Source organism: Mauremys reevesii, linkage group 8, assembly GCF_016161935.1.
Source record: "Mauremys reevesii isolate NIE-2019 linkage group 8, ASM1616193v1, whole genome shotgun sequence".
In the NCBI taxonomy this organism is placed as follows: Eukaryota; Metazoa; Chordata; order Testudines; family Geoemydidae; genus Mauremys; species Mauremys reevesii.
This window is the reverse complement of record NC_052630.1, coordinates 81632843-81653553: the sequence shown is the minus strand read 5'-3', so window position 1 is coordinate 81653553 and position 20711 is coordinate 81632843. Positions and strand designations below refer to the sequence as shown.

The window sequence follows — 20711 nt, the reverse complement described above, 5'->3', positions numbered from 1 at the left end:
TTGAAAGAAATTCAAAATCTTATTGAAGCATTATTACACAAAGCAATACTGCAATGCACTTTTTAGATAAATAAAACACATTGTGATATTTTTATTAACTTACCCCTGAAGAGTGTACTGTGCCCAGACTAGCAGTATTACACATTCTGACTGAAGATGAATTACGATTTAAAGAATGGGACCTATTCATTGACGATGGACGTGGCATTTGCACTGCAGGTTTGGCTGAAAAGGGACGTTGCTCAGCAGCTTGTGACTGCATGGCGAAGATTGATATTGAACGGGGACAGCTTACAGAACGCCTTATAGGACCTGTGGATGATGTGGAGGGTGAATATGATGGAGTTTTTATATTTTTAATTAAAGGTTTCCAGTGTAATCTGCCTGAAGACAAAGACAAGGCAGGATATAATTACTTTCCGTCCATTTACTGTATGTTCCTCTGTCATTACTGACTAGAGAACATGTCTATTGGAAATCATAAGGTTCTCCAGTAATAAATGCTTTATGCAACCCATAAAAGTATCCATTCCTGCCCCCAAATCAGTCTTCTTCAGTTAGGCTCAAATCCTCTCCCATGTACAATAAATTTGTCAAAGGGTGCACGCATCTTGTGGTTCAGTAAGATGGAATGTGAGCAGAGGATTTGGGGGAAGGGAGTAGGGACTTCGGCTTTTCTGGACAGCAGTACTACACTGATCCTCTACATTTTAGGCCTTCTGCAGCCCATAATAAAAATAAGATTCTGTTACAAAACAATTTTTGGCAGCAGTACCATATGCAAACATAACTACATTGCTATAAGATGACAATTTAAATGCAATACTTCTAAACTGTATACTACAAAACACAAATAACATATTGTACAAACCATGTCAGCACTTTAATATTCAATGTTACTCTGTCTAGCTATTGTTCTACTTATTTACCTGGAGAGTAACCCATCTATAAATCTTACCTTCTGCACTTCCTTAGATAGATTTTTTTATTTCCCAACAAAATCATGTTCAACAGAAATTAAAAACCACAACAACAAAGAATAAATTTTATGGCAACTTTGTCAGAAGTAATGAAAACACAGAGGAGCATACACAACACATCCAATGGTAGCTAATGTTCATCCTTTTCTTTAGTAAGTAGTAACCTGGCAGCAAGTCATGCATAGGTTATTTTGATACAGCTTTTCTATCAAGCTGGAACTGGGTGTTAAAGAAGAAGAATTAAACAAGCTAATTTGGGAATTCAGATGGCCTAATGCCAAGGTTCAGTCGATCAATTTTCAGGCATAAAAACTTTGTCACTGTTAAGTTCTGCAGCACAGGAATATCTTATATGATTTTTGTGCACATTATTTTTAATCAAAATTATGATCATTCACTTACTGGATCGTTCTAATAATTTATACTTGTTTTCTTCAAGCTCATATGACACTTTCATCTCTTTTTTCTCATTGTGATCTTCCTTTTCAGTTTCCTCCTCCCATTCTGATGTGTTGCTGCTGCTGTCACAGCTACTCTCACTACTGTAGTTCCTCTGTTTTTTTAAAGTCTGTGAACTTTCTGGCATAGAAGACAGGGGCTAATATAAAAAAACAAAATGTATAGTAAATTCCTTCATTGCCCAAAAGGAGCATACGCAGGCCTTTATTCAGGAAAGCACATGCTTCAGGTTTTACTGAAGTAAACTTGAAGTATGTGCTTTCCGCAACTGGGGACTTAATACTCCTTCTCTCTCACACTCACTGATGGCAGAAATATGTTTTATGGTAATTGGTTTATTATTTCCCACAATACCACAGTATGTTATGAAGGGATTTTTAATTGTACAGTACACACATCTAATTTCTATAAGGTGGTATAAGTCAATGATGTAATATTTTTTATAGATTTTAGTCACTACATATGTTTCTAATACAGTAGCTTGAGCTATACCTTACCAATGACAGTAACATGAAGACAATAAGCACAGCAGACAACTCTGGTCAATGCAGTTTTGAAAGAGAAAATAAAAACAAAACGGTTTTAAAAACAGAAGCAGAGAGAAGAGAGCATGCTCCACTAGGTATCACTCTGGTGCTCCATATGCACATGGGATCATATACCATTAGGTAATTAATCTTGCACTATCATAAAAAGAATTGGGAGATAAGAAAAAACCAGCAGGAGACTGAGAAACAGCTGTAGAAACAGTAAGCGCAGGCTGAGAATTCGCCTTCTTCCACCAACCATGAAGCAGACAGAAAGCAGGAACTTCAGTGCTAATAATCCCCTCTGTTATATTTGTCACCACAAGAGGTCTCGTATTGTTATTTTTTTCTGGTAATTAACCATTTTCCCAGTTGAACAGCCATATGATGTCTATATGTCTGCTTTCCAATGACTACTAACGGTAAGGCAGATGCTTATACCATATTGTCACTATCTCATCTTCCTATTCGCACATTGGATAGCAAATTAAGTTAAGTTAACATGGAACTGAATTTGTTTTGGGGAAGTTCATAGTCATGCTGAAAAATATTTCAGCATTAATTCAAAATATTATATGCCTTAATACTATGGTGATGGGCAGCAGTACAAACCCCATTAAATAGTACTTAGGTAGCATGTACTTTGCAAATAGACACCTCTTTTCAAAGACTTTTCTCCGTAAAGGTAAGGTGAAAAATTTCTAATAGCAACCTGTCAGGCACAGTATGCTTACCTTAATCCAAACCAGCTAAGAGACTGTGGAAGAAATGTACTGTAGGGTGACCAGATGTCCTGATTTTATAGAGACAGTCCAGATACTTGGAGCTTTGTCTTATATAGGCACTTATTACCTCCCACCCCCTGTCCTGATTTTTCACACTTGCTGTCTGGTCACCCTAGTGTACTGCCATTGTATGGTCTTGGTAATTATTCAAGTTTAAATGAAATATGTTTTGAGGGTAACACTTCCTTGCCACAAGGACCAATTTAGGTACATTATTGGGTCGGTACTTTTTCAAAAACAGATTTCTAAACAGAAAGTACCTTCCCTGGGTCAATTAACTAAGAAGAGTTTTCAGAAATACAAAAAAAAGTTGAAGACAAAAATGTAAAACCAAAAAGAATTTCAAAGAAATTTAGAAAAAACACAAATGACAGAGACTCATTTGCGCTGAAAGTGATCTCTTATGGATCATCTGGACCTTTTCTCTGCATCGCGGCAAGATTGATTTCAACATCCCTAAAACATCTATGATAAATGAACAACACATCTAGTTTTAAAGGCTGCAGTAAATGTGATTTGCCAACCTTCCTCGACAACTTATTCCATTGCTTAGTAATTCTAATTATTAGAAAATGCTTCCTAATTGCTAAATCTAAATTGTCCCTATTTAAACCCATTCTGTTTTGTTCCACAAGAACAAAAATATGACAATTACTAATCTCCTCTAAAAACCCGGTATTTTGTAGTTTAAATTTTTTTTATTCTTGTGAACACACTGTACAAAGAACAGTGTAACATAATGAACATGAGGAAATAAACCTTCCAGTGTGTGTGAGGCACCTTCTAGAGGGGTTTTAAATTATCCACCCCCAGTTAGAAAAAGAAATTGAAATCTTGGGGCTAGAGAGTGTTCGCTGGTGCATGAGCCAGAGAGTTAACCCATTTGCTTACAAACTCCCTTTAAGTTTAATGAGTTTCTTGCAGAAATCCCTTTAATATGAATGGGGTATGCATAGGTCCTCTTTTAGGTCCCAATCCTTCATACAGATCCACCCATATGGACTCTCACTCTTGTATAAGGTTCCACTACAAGATCAGGTCTATAGTTAGCATTGTTTTTTGTAAGGAATTGCAGTCCCAGATTTGTACATAATGTTTTGAGGAACAGAAAATGCTGTGAAGTTTTTCTATTCCTTTACACACACACAAATCGAGATGAGTTCAAACACCTAAAATATGAGCTTTTCTAAACTGAGTTATGAGTTAGAAGGATTGCAGAATGTAGGCAAATAAATAATTTAGGCTTGATAATACAGTAATTAATCTTTGCTGACTGGTGAGAAGATGAATTTAATGCAATGGGCTTCGTATGGACTATGTGCACTATCAGCAGAAACTATGCTAAAACTAATACATATTTCACTTAAAATTTGATTCTGGATATGAAACATCCTCTGTAGCAGGATGACACTTTTTGCAGTACATCAAGTCACACACACATAATAATCATAATTAATACTTTGAACTTCCAGAGTGCCTTTCATCCCATGACCTCAAAGTTCCTTAAAGACGTTAATAAATTAAGGCTCACAACACCCCTTTGAGATAGGCTAAGAATATAAAGCAGTGGTGGGCAACCTGTGGCCCGTTTGTTTACATTTGCACAGCCGCCCGCAGCTCCCAGTGGCCGTGCTTCACCGTTCCTGGCAAATGGGAGCTGCGGGAAGCAGAGGCCAGCATGTCCCTGGGAATTTAATTGGCCAGATCACAATTTCCTGGGCCCAGATCTACACCCCTGCTGCAACCCAAAAAAACCTATACAAAGGAGCTCTGAGAAAGAAAATTCCTGCAAGAATCCCCACGCGTAGCTCCTCCTTTATAATTCCATTTGAAGTCGTGGTTTGCCCCCTCATAGATGGGCCAAGGAGCTCACCTCCAAATCTCTTGAGCTTAAGCTCCAGGCTGGAGGGGAACAATATGCATGTACCTTGTATCCAACCCATCCACTGCTGCCTGCAGCTTGCCTAGCCTAATCATCTTTGGCACAAATTAATTTAAAAATCAGTCAAACACCTTGGGTCCTCGTTGCCTGGTGGATTTTCCCATCAGTTTTTCATCATCTAGTTCACATTGCTCCAGAAGATCCAAAATGTCTTCCTCCTGCAAATGTGAATGTGTCTAGGATTAATGCAAAGCAATGTCATTAAAAATGACAATTCAAAACAGATCCCACCTGTCCTCCAAAAGTAAAGTGGCAGCTTGGATTGAGATTTAAAAGTGGTTTTCTGATCAAATAATCACTAAACACCTGTGTGTGCACGAACATGTATTCACATGCTTCCAAAGACTATTTTGATAAAATAATAAAATCTTGATATTAAATTCTTTCCTCTGATGTACGCCATTCCAGTGGAAATCAATTATACCTGCAAGAGTGCAAGCTGGATTTGACCCGTATAGTTTGTTAATAGCTATTTGTGTGAATGGTGGGACATAATCTTCTGTTAGACTGCTGGCTGATATGTTATTGAAAAGGTTATTTCCCCTAAGTTTGTAATAATTTCTCAGATTTGAACAATGACTTCTAAATCATGATAATTTGTCCATTTCAGATATTTCTATTCCTCAAGTGGCTATCTCTAGGAATTTCCCCTGAGCTAGGGGGATCCCTGAGGGCCATAAAGATAGTGGAGCTGGTTCTATGACAGCTGTTGTCCCACCCAGCTATAGTGGGCATCCCTGAGCAGGCTGGGACCATTACTGGGGGAGAAAGAAGGCAATTATCAGTAGGCAGAGTTGTCTTTATGGGGATTTATGCCAGGGTTTAGTTTGGCCATGGGTCAGGCTGAGGATCAAGAAAATGGAAAAGTGGCTTAAAGCCACTTGTCCTATCTCCTCCCTGGGTCTTATGTGCAGTGCAGTTCAGCCAGACTCAACAAGCTACATGAAGAACAATAATAAAACTACAGAAAAATTGTAAAGTGTTGTTATTAATGACACATGAGCAAAGATGATTCAAACCTGATTCAAAACTTCATGCTGGGTCATGGAATTCCAAGATACATAACTTTAAAGCCAATACTTCTGCACACTAGTACCTTCATTCTTTTCAAAGGATTATTCAACTCCCGTTGAAGTGAAGCTGCTCTCCCAGCAAGGAACGTCTGGAAAGCAATGGCTAACAAACTCTCATATTTTTCAAGTAGCAGCTTATCATCAGGAGGGTAAATTCGCCTACAATTAGAAAAAACGAAATGGAGACAAGAGTAAAACATAAAGTTGAGCTACTGACCACCCAAGGAATACAACTAAAGTAACTAATTCACAAAACTTGTTATGTAGGAGATTTATTTAGTCTGTAATTATTATTAAATGCATATTGTGAATAAGACTCTCTCACCTAAGATTAGCTCAGTGGACACATACATGCTTTAGCCAGCGACTGCTTTAAAAAAAGGAGAGAGAGAGAGACAGACAGACAGACAGAGCAGGTTCTTCTACAGAAATATCATGACTGAGTCTTGGAATACTCACTGAAATTTCAACTTCAGATGTGAATGAGGCATGAAACATTAACAAAATACTGTATTCAGAGGCATGAAATATTTTGTTTTGGAAACAAAGCAATACAAAAGAATTGAGAAATCTTACTGATTAACTACTATGCTTTTATGGGCCTGCTATAAATTAAATCTTAGAGATGTACTGCACTACCGCAGTAACCCTTTCAACATAATGGACAGGAACATTCACTATTAGAAAAACATTATCTAACAAAGATGGAGAATGGCTCCAATTTTCCATTACAGCAGCTATGACCATTATTCTTTACAACTGTGGGTAGGAGATTATGACAATGCAAAACTAGGACTGGGTGATTTATGCACATTTACAAAGAAACAATTGGCTCTGAAGAGAATCATCCCTAATCTACTTGTCAGGAAAAACTGAAGCATAGCCAGAGACCATAAAACCTGGTAACTAATTTCTAATCTACATTAAGTGGGCAAATAGATTATAATCAGTTAGCATCATGTAACTGGTATATTTTGACTTGGGTCTATGGCTTGAGCTGTGTCCACACTTCAAAATGACAGGGCTTGGACCAGAGTCACAGTGGGACTCAGCCTTGGACCCACATCCTGTTCCTGTGTGCTTACTAACCCAAGTCAGAAAGGCTTGTGTGTGGACAGTAAGGGGGCTTGGGCTCCAACCTGAATTTTCATTGTAAACCCAGGCTCAGATTCCATTCCATAGATGAGAGATTCAGTTCCGGCAACGTAAGCCTGAGTTTACAATGCAGTGTGCATGCTCAAGTGTAGGCTTGGAAACACAAACTCCACAAGTGCAGGTCCCACAAATGGAGGTTTACTACCTCTTGCAGTGACCTTCACTCAGATGGGTAAGAGTGGTCATGTTCTCACTAGACTTAATTAATATAATCCAGGCATCTGCCAGAGAAGATTGCTGGAGAGCAATCTGTAGCACTCCCTTATCCAGTGGTTGGACAAATGGTCTTCTTTCCCAGCTGTATGTGAAAAAATCTTTTGGTTTTCAGTTTTCATAGAATCATGTTAGTCAAGAGTCACACATATTCGTTTAAAATAAACATAGTAGCTTTGGTTCAGATATACTCTTGTACAGTTTCCTTTGCATGCTATGGTGAACATTCAGTGATCTCAGACCAATGGAAAATTCTCCACTGGTCTAAAACAAATTAAAAACTAGCATAATTCATAACCATGCAGCAGCTATACTTTGTGTGTGTTACAGACAAGGCTGTGTCAATGGAGAAATTAGGAGCAACCACAGAAGTTCCACAGAGAGCAAGGGAGAATTAGAGAGGGCCAGGGGTGTCCTTAGTGGGGGCCAGAAGTGCATCAGAGAAGGCAAGGGAAATAGCTAGTAGAAGCTTCCTCACTCTGTCACAAACATTAATTTCATTTTTCTTGAAGGATCTCCAAAGCGTTAAGAGGACGGTGAGGGAGAGTGAGTGAATATAAGGTGTGAAGTCTCATTTCATGAAAAAGGCATCCTGAGCCAGTATGAATCTGTTCGTAAATTTTCTCCCATAAAAAAAAAAAAGCATTGAGACTATATTCTAATGCACAGGTACTGGCATGCAGAAAACCTCAGATAATTGATTTATGGAAAATCACTTCTATAATAAATTTGAATTTCATATCAATATTTTCTTCAGTAAAAATGATGGAGTTGGTCCTAAAATCAATGAGAGTTATAGTTGCCTAACAGATGCTCTGTACTTCTCGGGATACTGCCTTATTGAAAAGATAGTGGGCCACATTCTGCTCTCAATTATACAGGTATTATATGACACCAATAGTGTTACTGTGCATTTAAATCAGTGAAAATGAGTGAAGAATCTGGTCCAAAGTGCTTTCTATTTCAGTGCAAGACAGAAGCAGAAGAAAATATGCCTTTCTGACTAATATAAAGAGACCATTTGTTCACAAAACAATTACACTCAAAAGTCTAAAATACGTCTGTCAATTGCATTTATTTCTTGTACTTTACACATATAAACAGACTATTAACTGTAAGGTCCAAGGAACAGTCAATTGTGATTGGAAATGCTCCTCTGCTTAAATATAAATAATTTACACAGGTTCAGCTAATGAGAAGGTGCATTCAGCAATCTAGTCCCTCTGCTTCAGGTTTTGCTTTAAAGGGACAAATACTGGTCCAACTGAAGTCAGTGGGTGTTATGCAATAGAAGTGAACAGGACCAGGATTTAGCCCTAAGTACAGACCTGTTGGTCTCAGTGCAGAACAGGCCACAGCTCCTTGGTAACAATTAGTTTTTTTAAAGGGGGGGAAAAAGTGGTGTTTCTGCTGGTTTAAAAGAAGCCTAACAATAATTTCATTGGAGGGACAGGCATTATCAGGGCTGGCTCCAGGCACCAGCTGAGCAAGCTGGTGCTTGGGGCAGCAGATTCTAGGGGGCGGCATGCCGCTCAATCCTAGGGCGGCACTGACGCTTTTTTTTTTTGGTTTTGTTTGCTGCTCTGGCCGCCCTGTAGGGCGCGGAGGAGGGGAGCGCCCTGCAGCAAACTCCGCAGGGCAGCCCGCGTCCTTCCCTCCCTGCCAACCGGAGCAGCGCGGAGCTCTCCCGGCAGACGGCGCAGCAATCGGGGCCGCGGGGTAAGTTCCCCACTGAAGTGCTGGCCGCCCCCCTTCTCTCCCCCACCCCCACTAGACCAGGCACGCACTCTGTAGCACAGGGAGTCCCGCTGCACCCTGGGTCCGGCCGCCCTGTAGGGTTTTTTGTTTTGTTTTTTCCTCTGCTTTGCCAGCCGCGCCGTTGTCCCCCCCCCCGTCCCCCCCTTTGCCGCTCCAGCCGTGTTTTTTTTTTTGTTTGTTTTTTGTTTTTTCTCCCCCCCTGCCTTACCGCTCTGGCTGTGCTGGAGGTTGTTGTTTTTTTTCCACCTGCTTTGCCTCTCCAGCTGCACCATTTTTTTGTTTTTGGTCCCCCCCCCCCCCCCCAAGCTTTACCGCTCCGGCCACACCGTGTTTTTTTGTTGTTGTTTTTTTCCGCCCGCTTTGCAGATTCAGCCGTGCCGTTTTTTTGTCACCCTCACCCCCCCCCTCTAGCCGCGCTGTTTTTTTTTTCCCCTGCTTTGCCGCTCCGGCACCCGCCCCCTCTCTTTTTTTTTTGCTTGGGGCAGCAAAAAAGCCAGAGCCGGCCCTAGGCATTATAATTCAATATGAGGAAAATATACTCCACTGCAAAGGGCCCACATGAAACCTACACCCTCCTTAAGCCCCTCAAATTCAGTAAGGTACTTAAGCACACGCCTACCTTTAAACATGAGTAGTCCCACTCAAGTCAATGGGACTACTACAATGCTTAAGTACCTTGCTGAATCGACACCTGAAGATATAGAACCTGACCCAAAACCTACTGAAGTCAATGGAAAGATTCCCATTCACAGAATCAGGTCTGAAGTCAGCGCAGACATACAAGTTTCCTGCAGTTCTCATTTAAAACACTAATGTCATGCCATGCAACAATAGTAATGGATTGATCATCTTTCCATATTGTAAGGGAGCTTTTTTTAATCTAGATTTTTCTCATTAACAGTTTAAAACTATTATTTACTTGTATCTTAAAAGTACAGTCAGATCCACTTATACAGAGGTGGCATAATGCTCACATATGTACTCCCTCAGTCCTGGAGCTGATGTTAAAAACAGCCTTTATTCCTTAGGATGATACTTTCAAATATAATATTTATCATAGATACTTATGATAGAATAAAGTTGTTATTTAAATTTTGTCTTTTTCAAGTATTTAATCAACACGGTGTGCTTTGTCTAGAACATAACAAAATCTACATACTGTTAAGTAGTGGGACCTTTGCTCCATTAAAATTGTTGTTTGTTATTTTCAAAGGAAAAATACCTAAAGGCATACCATAGATAGGCATCATCATTATCACCCCCTTTCTGCCTACAATTTGCTAGCAATAGGAGTGTTGCCTGGCTGCAGGAACAGGCCCTTTATCTGCAGCCCTGCTTCTCAGGGAACTCAATATTTAAGTCCAAGTCTTTCAAGTAATTATGCTGGTGCCTATAGACCATATAATTGATGCCTTATAAATGCCAGATGCAAACACAGACCTTGGATTAGAAGTCCTATTACCTGGGAAAAGACAGCAGCTGGTGGACATCAATACTTAAAATAAATTCCTGTCAATAATTTTTTCTGCAGAAAATCTATCATCGCCTCACAATACCTATTTCCATTATTCTTAAATAAATCATTCAATTCTGGACTGATTCATCCCACACAAGCAGGAAGAGGGAGGGCACAGTTACCTGTAGTTCCCCATATGTCTGTTTTCATGCTCTTCTTTGGAAATCTGTTTACGAACTTGCGCAAGTCTTTCTTTCTAGAAATCAAGTAAGAAAGAATTAAAACTGACTGAGTACAAGCCTTGGGAGGGAAGGAGGAGTAACTTGGTAAAATTCCTTTATACCAGTTCTTCTCTTCTCCTCTCTAGCGTCTGGCGCTGTTTTTCCCAGTCAGAGGATCCTGGTGACAGTCTTTTCATTGAGCCTTGACCATAAAGTCTCTTTTGAGCCTCAGCTTTTTGTTGGGCTAAGTTTCTCCTTTTATCACTTGTCCTAAAATAGAGATTACATTCAAATATGACTCAGTTAATCTGGAAAGCAATAGCTTTTAATCAGGATTAGGAGACGACTGCATTACATTGTTATAAACATAGCTGAATTCTTAGTTTTTTATAATGAAATCTTTTGTACATATTTATCTGGCACAGTCACGGGATACAGTCCCAACATGCAATCAGACCTGCACAGGTGCAGAACCCCCAGTAATTTTAATGGGACTCCATGTAGGCAGACAGCTATAGCTGTGCACAATCCCACTGAAATCAATGGGGTTCTGCACAGGCACAGAGGTCTGTCCTCACAGATCCAATTCCAGGACGAGGGTCTAATGTATTAACCTCTGTGTAGAGGTTGTCACTCCATACCCTCTTACAACACATTTGAGCTGAGAGGTACCTTCACTGTAAAAGAAACCCCCTGTCTTTTCCTATCAAACACTCTATGCTGTAGATCTTATAGATAAGATAAAAAATAAATACTGCTTAAGAATGAATTCTTATAGTATCAATTGTTATGGCTGTGATAACTCTCTGCTTTTTAGTACAGTACTGTACTGATTTTGTGCTACCACCCAATGTGCAACCTTGACCTTAACTTACGGTAATTATTTTCCATTAGGTTTACAACTGAAAACTGCACCATTTCCTCCAGTTTACCCCCACCTCTGTGTTCTGGTGTTAGTAGAAATGGATTGCAGTTGTGGATGCTACTGCCATCAGATCAAACTACCAAAGTGCAAGTGAACCCATGCCAGCACTTACCATCCACACTCTGAGACCTGAGTGAAAAATTATTAAAAAGAGAATCAGGAATGGTAATCAATACTCTTTTTTGCAATGTACACTAATGAAGAGTAAAGTTGAAGTTGAGTCACGTACACATAGTAAAACTGGTACATAAGAAAACTTTGCCATTCACACAATTTAAGACTGGTAACAAATTTGCCATTCACACAATTTGGGGGGAGGGATAGCTCAGTGGTTTGAGCATTGGCCTGCTAAACCCAGAGTTGTGAGCTCAATCCTTGAGGAGGCCACTTAGGGATCTGGGGCAAAAATTGGTCCTGCTAGTGAAGGCAGGGGGCTGGACTCAATGACCTTTCAAGGTCCCTTCCAGTTCTAGGAGATAGGTATATTTCCAATTATAAAATTATAAACAAGACTGGTAAAAAATTTTCCATACTGCACATATCCCATGATTTTCCCACATTCAATAGGAAAAAAAGGACAGTAAACATCACAATCCTATAAAAAAAAGTTAGGGTGAGGATTAAAATGCAAGTTTACCTTATGTTGAGAAGCTTTAGTGCATTTAGTAGAACACCTTTTTTTACGTCATAGTCTATTTTTTGGTCAGTTCCAAAGCTCGGGGCTCGATTAATCTGAAAAATTGAAACACAGAAAATACAAGAATGTTTAACTTCAGTGTATGAAATATACACACATTTTTCATAAAGACTTCTTTTAAAATCTACTGACATGAAAATAATTAGATTAATAAAATAAATGTTAGGAAGCTAATGTCATGAAAACTGAAAGAGAGAACATTTAAAACAAAAGTTATCATTATACAGGATTTAAAAGAAAAACCATGAAAAGTCATTAAAAACATGGTGGGAGAAGTTTAGCTACTGTCTTCTTGGAAGGTCTCCCATCCAAAGATTTATCAGGCTCAATCTTTCTTAGATAGTCTGATAGACTTAAGCCTCCTCTGGCAGCACGCGAGCCAAAGATTTTTTGTTGTTCAGTGCCCTGATAGTACAAACACTTACACACATGCTTAACTTTAAGCATGTGGGTAGTCCACGCTTAAAATCAATCATGTAAATAAACGTTGAAAGAAGTGGAGCATTTAATTAATGGGCCTCTGGGGGCAAGAACTCAAACCCAACTCTCATACATCATATTACAGAAAACTGTCACTCGACAGGGCAGATGCATTTTAAATAAGATTGTATGTATGTAAAATATTTAAAGTAAAACTACATTGATTAGATATGTTTGGATAAGTTAAGGGTAAATACCAGACAGTTTTATTCATTTTTCCAATAAGTTAACTTCCTGGCTTTTATGTACACTGCATGTCCAGATACCAGTGAAATTGTAGTTAGATATAGTGTCATTTTGGGGACTTTTGAAATGCTATTTTGGCCCAAATTTTTAAGTCACGATTGCATGCACCCATAGCACATAGTAACAGGCAAAGCCCGTGAGCCCACCCACACAAGGGATTGCACATGTGCAAATAGGGAACATGGCATGCAGAAGTTCATGCTGATTTTTGAAATTGTGGGCCTTCAAATATCCCTGTATTGTTAACACTTTAGATTACAGCTGCAGCATTCCTGCAGAGAACGTGAGAAGTAATTACAGCACATTGTACTGTTTACATATCTTATATCCTGTCATTTTACTTCGATAATGTAATACAAGTGAATAATATAGTTACACAGGGAATATATTTAATATGTTAATATAGATTAACAAACATTATTATAAAAATGATCTGTGCTATGTATCTAAGATAGAAAGGAAAATTCAATTACACTGAAAACTAACTCTTGATTTAAATGACCTTTTATTTCTTACAAAGTGGTGATATGGAAGAAAAAGGTTTGCAGCAAACCTGAACAAACATAACCACGTTAGTTATGTTTTATGAAGGAAGAAGGTGGCTTTGTTATTATAAAACACAGTGTGTACAAAACGCTGCACTACGATTTCTGTGGGTATGTGTACACAGCATTTTGGACTGAGACTCCCAGCCCAGGACAAGAGATGTGGGCTAGTGGGGCTCGCACTAGCACTCAAAAAATAGCTGTAAAGATCGTGCTTAGCAAGGGGATGGAAAATTGCTTCTTTGACTTTTTCTAACCACTGGATAGATATTCAGAAGCATTCAACAACCCAAGAAGACTCCAAAATTAAGAGACACAGGTCAAAAGCTGAGAGACCAACTACTTGAGAAGTGCACTAGTCAGTTTGAAATGCACTGCTTAAAGTACAGTATCTTAATGCTACTATGAAATGTATGGTGGTGAAACATGGGCGCTGATGGAGATGGAGGAGCAACAACTGCTTGTCACAGAGAGGGTGATGGAAAGAATTCTCGGGATTTCATTCCACCACTGAGTCCCCAGTGAAGTGATCAGACAGCAGAGTGGAGTGCGGGATGTCACTGAAAGCAGGTACAGTAAAATGTGATGGGCCAGGCATTTATCTAGGCTCACTGACAATTGATGGACTGCAGCTATCACGAGTGGTACCCACAAGAACTGAAATGATCACTCGGCCGACCTTCAAAGAGATGGGAAAATTTTATCGTGAAAAGGCTTGTCCGCACATGGAGAAGGAAGGCCAGGATAAAAGAAGGATGGAAGACGTGTTGTGATCTGTGCAATCTATATAAGGGATGAAGGACCGATGATCGATCAAGGTGATGATTACATTCATTTTAACAAAAAGGAAACTTGTGAGAGCTATTTACTGTAGTAAGGTTTTTTAGATATACACACAATAGCTCTAACACAAATGACAGCTAACAAAAAGCAATTGTATGCAGCATTCGAATAATGTTTTGGAAAGAAACAGTAAAGATGATCTGCAAAACCTTTTAGTTAAAGAGTCACACTAAGTGACAGAAGATTAGTACAGACGTCACAATTATAAACAGCTACATTTTAAAAAATAAAGATTGGAAAATCATTTCCTCCTTCATTTATGCACCAAGTCCTGAATTCAGGCTGAGGATTCTGGGTTTCCAATACAAAGCTGATGTCATCTCAGATGCCTGCTGTACTGCCTGCATTAGGGGTCTGAGATGTCAAGGAAACACTTAATTCTAATCCCCTGATTTAGTAGGAAAACAAAGAAGGAAATGATTTTTTTTGTATTAGTCATTTTATCAGCTTATACTTGGATACCTATTCTGTTACTGATCTAGGATATTGCACATATTTCTTTTCATAAGCTTTGTTACTTTATGTATTTAAGATGCAAGAGGCCTGCTATGTGTAAACTGTAAACAGACCGTTCAGATCTGTGGCTAAGTGCTGCCGCCAGACTTCAAAGACAGGAAGCCACGTTCTTCCCTCCAGCCTCGCCACTACACTCGGCACCACTTTGCTGATGGCTGGGCTTCTTCTCAAGTTTTACTCCAGAAACTAATTTGGAAGCAGCTCTCAATTTAGCTTCTACATGTGAAAGTAATATTTCAGAGGCCCTGCTGTTTGCCTTGTGCTGTTGAGCACACAGAGGAGGAAAGGAGTGGAAACAGGAGTCTGAGGCTTGTTTTACACTAGTAACTTATGTCAATATAAGTACATTGCTCAGGGGTGTGGAAAATCCACACCCCTGAGCTATGTAGTCATACCAAACTAACCCCCAGTGTAAACAGTACTTCTCCCATTGCCATAGCTACCACCTCTCAGGGTGGTGGAGCACCTACACCAATGGGATAAGCTCTTCCATTGGCATAGATAGTGTCTTTAGTAAGCACTACAGCTGCACTGTAAGTATAGACAAGCCCTGAGGAAAAAAAACCTCCCTGTTTTAGTCCTTCAGCCTCTACCAATGCATTAACAGGCCTTTAGAACCCATGACAGTACCTTTTCCAGGCTCCATCCAATGGCTGCCAAGAAAGAACTAATACCCTATTACTTAAATGGAATATGACCACTAGTGTCTTTCTTCAAGGCAGAGATTGCCAGGGAACCTAACCAGAGAGTGAAGTGGCTGAGCTCAGTTGGAATGAATTCTTCACCAGTAGGGAACTAGAAAAAGAGTTTGACAGACTCTGCATTTGGATGGATCTATGAGCCATTTGGCCACAAAAGCCCTTTTGGCCTACTTTGAACAAACCCTCTAACTACAACTTTTAAACTGCTTTTCCTTCACCTTTCTTCCACTTGCCTAATCTGCCCTGGTATCTGCTTCTATTAGCACTTTTCTTGGTGGGTCATTTATACAATAAATGTTTTAGTACTAACTTATAAATGGATTCATCCCACGAAGATACTAGCCATGTCATATTCCAGAGTTCCTGGGGCAGACCATCACCAAAACAGATTTGAACAATCAACATCCAAGCTAGTTTATAGTCAGCAAGCATATGAAATAACACACAGAAGAGAAAAACTGCTGGGTAAATAATAGATGTGTACAACCACATTATTGCTTACAAGAGTCCAGTATGTTGAGACATTTTGTAGATTATATTTTTATAATCTCACAATCCTATCTGCTGAAGAACTTGTTTAATACTGATGATTCTTTAGTTACTGATTTTTAAACAGTTACTGAATTTATTTCAGAATTGTCCGTGTGAGTTTGTAATTTTTCTCCAGCTGAAGTCCTCAAACTTTGTTCCTACAATTAAAAGTTGCACAAATGTTGTGCATACATTTGCACAAGTCAGGCGTACACAATTAGATTGCAGTTTTATTGCCATGCATATTACGTAATTGTATACTTGTTGTCAAATTTGAAAGAATGGCACAATTGCCAAATCTGTAATTCTTAGTATAAATAGCTATAAACTTGTGTAGCTATTTATGCTATCTAAAGATCTCATCTGTTTTTATTTGCAAGGGGATCTAATTTTATAAGATGAAAGGAATGGTTTTTAACCTCTGGCTAATGCTTAAGACACTAATTGTCTAGAAGTCAGTAAGTCAAATGAAACCACATCACTCACAAAACCAAAACACTAGGGGTTAGGATTTAGTAACTGTGATGTTATCTGATTAAAATATGACCATGTATATCATTGTTGCTACCACTGTTATACAACTTCAACAAATCTTGTACAAAGTACACCAAATAAGGTGTCTATGGAAGGTTATGATTTGCCAAATATGATTATGCTAACTTGTATGAATGTATCATTTTTGCATCTGAAGTTATGAATATTAACTATGTACCTGTATTTCAAATGTTTGCTCCTGTGGTAACACCCATCAGGTATTTAGCCTGCACATCTTGAAGCAACTATTCAAGTTAAATGGCCCGTCAAGGAACACTTAACTCACAATGGACCATGGAAGACGCCCATCCACACCTGATGGGCTTTCATGTGAACGTTCTGTCTAGAGTATGGGTAATGGCCTCTGCTATGACTAAGGAAAGCATGTATGGACATGTGACTTGCCCACATGACTCCAAACCCCATCTTGTTGCCTGTAATTTTCCACAAACTAGAACAATGGGTTTCCCTTCACTTGGCAGAAGCTATAAAAATCCCTGGAAGAATCTGCATTTTGCCTCTTTCTTGCTCAAACCTCTGGACTATGAACTTGTACTAATGGGAGCATTCTAACCAAGGGACAGAAGACCTTCCAATGATTTGGAAGCAACCAGAGATTTAACAAGCCAGCAGTTTATTCCATCACTGTTACAAGCCTGATCCAACAAATTTGCAATTGTTGTATGTATTTGATTCCTTTAACCAGTTTTAACTCTCACCTTTCTCTTTCTTTCTTTCTTATAAATAAACCTTTAGGTGTTAGATACTAGAGGATTGGCAACATACTGACCTGGGTATGTGGCTGGTACTTTGGGAATCAGAAGAACCCTTTTGTTTGTTGAAACTGGTTTTAAATAACCATTCATTATTAAGTCTAGTGTCTGGTTGTTGAATCCAAGACTGGAATACCTAAGGAGGCTGCATTTCTGACTTCTTCTTAGCCAGTGTGGTAAGACAGAAGTTTACTTTTGTTGTTGGTTTGGTATATCTCATGGATGAATAACTACTACTAGTAGTTTGTTGTCTTCGTCTTCTTCTTCTTCTGGTGGTGGTGGTGGTGGTTGTTGGGGGGGAGGGGGAATCTGCCCTTTTCCCCAGCAGCTTGTCCTGAATTTGGCATTCTCACTTATGACCCACAGAGGCATGGTGACAGTATCCTTGTCAAAAGATTCAACAGCAGACTCCTGCTCTCCTCTTCCTGAAGCCCATTATTGTGGAGCTGATGGAGGATCAAAACATGCAGCTCTCACAATGCTGAAGTCAATGATGTCCCTTAGGGGAAAGCCCTATAGGCTGGATATATCTACATCCCATTTTGGAGTGAGTGGGAGCAGGACTCCCAGCCCAGGTTGCCAGACTTGGGGTAGCAGGCCTGAGGTAGAGCTCTAAAACTAGCTGCACAGCCAGCACTTTGAAACTGAGGCTCAGGCTCTGCAGCATAGGGAGGCGGATGGGCTTCTGAGCCTGAACGCCAGCTCAAGCCTCAACTTCAACACCCTGTCTTATACAGTTATTTTTAGAGTGCTTGTGCGAGCCTGCTATCCCAGGTCTGTCATTCCAGGCTGGGAGGCTCCCTCCTGCATCCTCCAAAATGCTTTGTAGACTCACCCATCGAACTTAATAGAGATTAAAACCTATGTAAAGTGCTTTGCAAAGCTATAGAATTAATTGAATAGAGAATGATATCTTTTTTATAGCAGGGAACTCTTGTTTCATTGTTACGTTGCTGATCAATTAGGGAACACGCTCGTTTAAAGTAGTGCAATGCTCCCTTCTAACGTTGTTTGGCAACTGCCTGCTTTGTTCACTGCTTGCAGGAAGAGCGGCCCGTTGCAGCTAGCTGATGGGGACCTGTAACCAGGGTGGATCAGCAGCCCCCCTATCAGCTCCCCGCTCCCCTAAGTTCCCTGTGCTACAGCTGCCCAGCAGGCTATCAATTGCCAGCAGTTCAGCTGTTCCTCCCCACACTGCCATGTGCTGCTCCTGCCCTCTGCCTTGGAGCTGCTCCCAGAGATTCCTGCTTGCTATGCAGGGAGGGTGGGGAGGGGCCTGTCAGGGTGTCTCCTCCCCCTGCAACCCGCTTACCCCTTCTCCATATACAGCAGGGAGGGGACACAGAGGGAGAGAAACAGAGAGCGCTTGGGGCAGCAGCTGCTGTCTCAACTTCCTGATCCACTTAAAAGGACAATGCATTTAAGAGTGGGTCAGCTTCCTTAAAGGGGCAGTGTGCATCTCTCTCTCTCCCACACACAAGGTGTGTGTCTGTCTCTGTCTGCTATGCTGTCTCCCCTCCCTTGTGTTTGTGCTGCCTTGTGTGAGAGGCTATATTAACAACGTGATAACCTTTGAGGGTTCAGCTGAGTGCTAGTTCATCATTTAGCAGCAAGGCATTCCCTGGGAAATATCCCACCCTCTTCCGCCCTCTAAGTTCACCACCTCAACCAAGCTTCACTATCATCATAGCTATGAACAGTATTAAATTGTTTGTTTAATACGTATACTGTGTGTGTATCTATATAATATATAGTTTTTTTGTCTGGTGAAAAATATTTCCCTGGAACCTAACCCCCACATTTACATTAATTCTTATGGGGAAATTGGATTCGCTTAACATCATTTCGCTTAAAGTCGCATTTTTCAGGAACATAACTACAACGTTAAGCGAGGAGTTACTGTACTTCCCTGGGCTTGGTATAAATGGGGGGGGGGGGAGAGGGGAGGGGAAGAGTGTGTGTGTGTGTGTGTAAAAGAGAAAGCTAGCAGACACCAAAAGAAGTCTTTGTGAGAAGTGTCCCTCAGAGGAAGCCATGGGACAAATGGCCTGATTTTTGTACCAAAGATAACTTGAATAATATCATATTCTCTTCCTATTAGACACAGTGAGGCAAGGCCTCAAATATAGGTGAATTGCTCAGGCCAAAGGGGCAACAGTAATACTAAATTAAAATTTTAAAAAAAAACAAACAAACCATTCATGATACAATTGAAATGCAGACATTTCTCAGGCTGTTTCCTGAGGATTAACTGAGTGATGGATTAGTGGCCTGCTGCATTCACCTAGCTAGTCATTAATGCTCATGCTTTGTGCCTCTATTACCATTGCTTCATTAACTATTATAGAGGTGCTAGGCACATCATCACAGGTAAGTTTGCATTGAAAAGGACAGTTATAATGTGGACTTTCTTCCACGAATTTTAAAAGGGAAACAAAATATTTCTTTCCCAAACTTACACCTCTCACCAAAGGGCTACTGATGAGATTGAGAAAACATTAAATGGATCGGTTAATATTTTACGGTAGACACATTTAAAAATTGCTCATTTTTCAGATTTCATACTGGTTTTACAATAATTTTCTGGAGTGGGGGAGAGAGTTTAAAGTCCCTCTAGCTGAACATTGACGAAGTTTACAAACGTCAAAATTCTCATATTTAGAGAGTTATTGATAACAGGCTGGTGATAGAATATATATTTATACTATTCAGTAATCATTCCTCATTATTCAGCACAACTGTTCTTACTTTGATCAAGAGAAGCCCTTTATGGGTGGAAAATACATTTACTACCATAAGCCCGTGGAGTATGCATTTTATAGAACCGGGACAGACGATGCAGCAGGGCCCTATGCTGTCAGGCTCCTGGCAGGAGCCCCACTATTTTTGCATATAAATGTGAGTTTTTCACCTTAATAGCAATGACTTACAACTGTAAAAAAAGTTCAGATTTGACAGTACTTTAAGATTTTTTTTTTGTGGGTGTCCATATGTTCAATGTCTTAACTCTGCATTTATGCTCCAAAAAAGCCACATCAGTTTTCAGCACAAATAATGCATTACCCTGGGGCTAACCCTGTTTAAGTCCATTCCTCAATAATAGAACACATTAAAATACAGGAAATCCCAAGTTAAGGGTTTTCCATAAACTCTGGAAACCATTTATGTTCCTTACACAATATATCAATTAACTATATGTATTTTTTAAAAAGCATAAATAAGAAATGAAAACCTGCAACAATGCATTCTAAAGTTTAGGATTCTTTGTTTTGTTGGTACTGTTTTTTCACAAATTGGATGGAATTTACTCCAAGTTAATGCATTTTTGTGTTGGAATATAAAGCTGGGGTT

General features: G+C 39.7%; 1 protein-coding gene and 1 long non-coding RNA gene across 16 annotated transcripts in view; one reads left to right on the top strand and one right to left on the bottom strand.

The window, feature by feature from the left end:
* Window positions 1-20711, bottom strand: part of TTLL7 (tubulin tyrosine ligase like 7) — a 121369-nt gene that overhangs the window by 29709 nt on the left and 70949 nt on the right. For 11 of the 12 annotated variants that reach the window (XM_039483957.1, XM_039483958.1, XM_039483960.1 and 8 more), the window contains 7 exons: window positions 12132-12226; window positions 10692-10839; window positions 10531-10604; window positions 5790-5925; window positions 4765-4851; window positions 1383-1578; window positions 104-384 (listed from right to left, as the gene is read on the bottom strand). In XM_039483957.1, the coding sequence (XP_039339891.1) occupies window positions 104-384; window positions 1383-1578; window positions 4765-4851; window positions 5790-5925; window positions 10531-10604; window positions 10692-10839; window positions 12132-12226 (1017 nt within the window). The remainder of the gene's footprint in view (window positions 1-103; window positions 385-1382; window positions 1579-4764; window positions 4852-5789; window positions 5926-10530; window positions 10605-10691; window positions 10840-12131; window positions 12227-20711) is intronic. The other variant, XM_039483954.1, reaches the window with a different exon arrangement.
* The window catches only part of LOC120369998, a 32429-nt gene that overhangs the window by 11272 nt on the left and 446 nt on the right, over window positions 1-20711 (top strand). For 3 of the 4 annotated variants that reach the window (XR_005583552.1, XR_005583555.1, XR_005583554.1), the window contains exons 3-5: window positions 220-330; window positions 8733-8853; window positions 11464-11659. This is a non-coding gene — a long non-coding RNA (uncharacterized LOC120369998). The remainder of the gene's footprint in view (window positions 1-219; window positions 331-8732; window positions 8854-11463; window positions 11660-20711) is intronic. The other variant, XR_005583553.1, reaches the window with a different exon arrangement.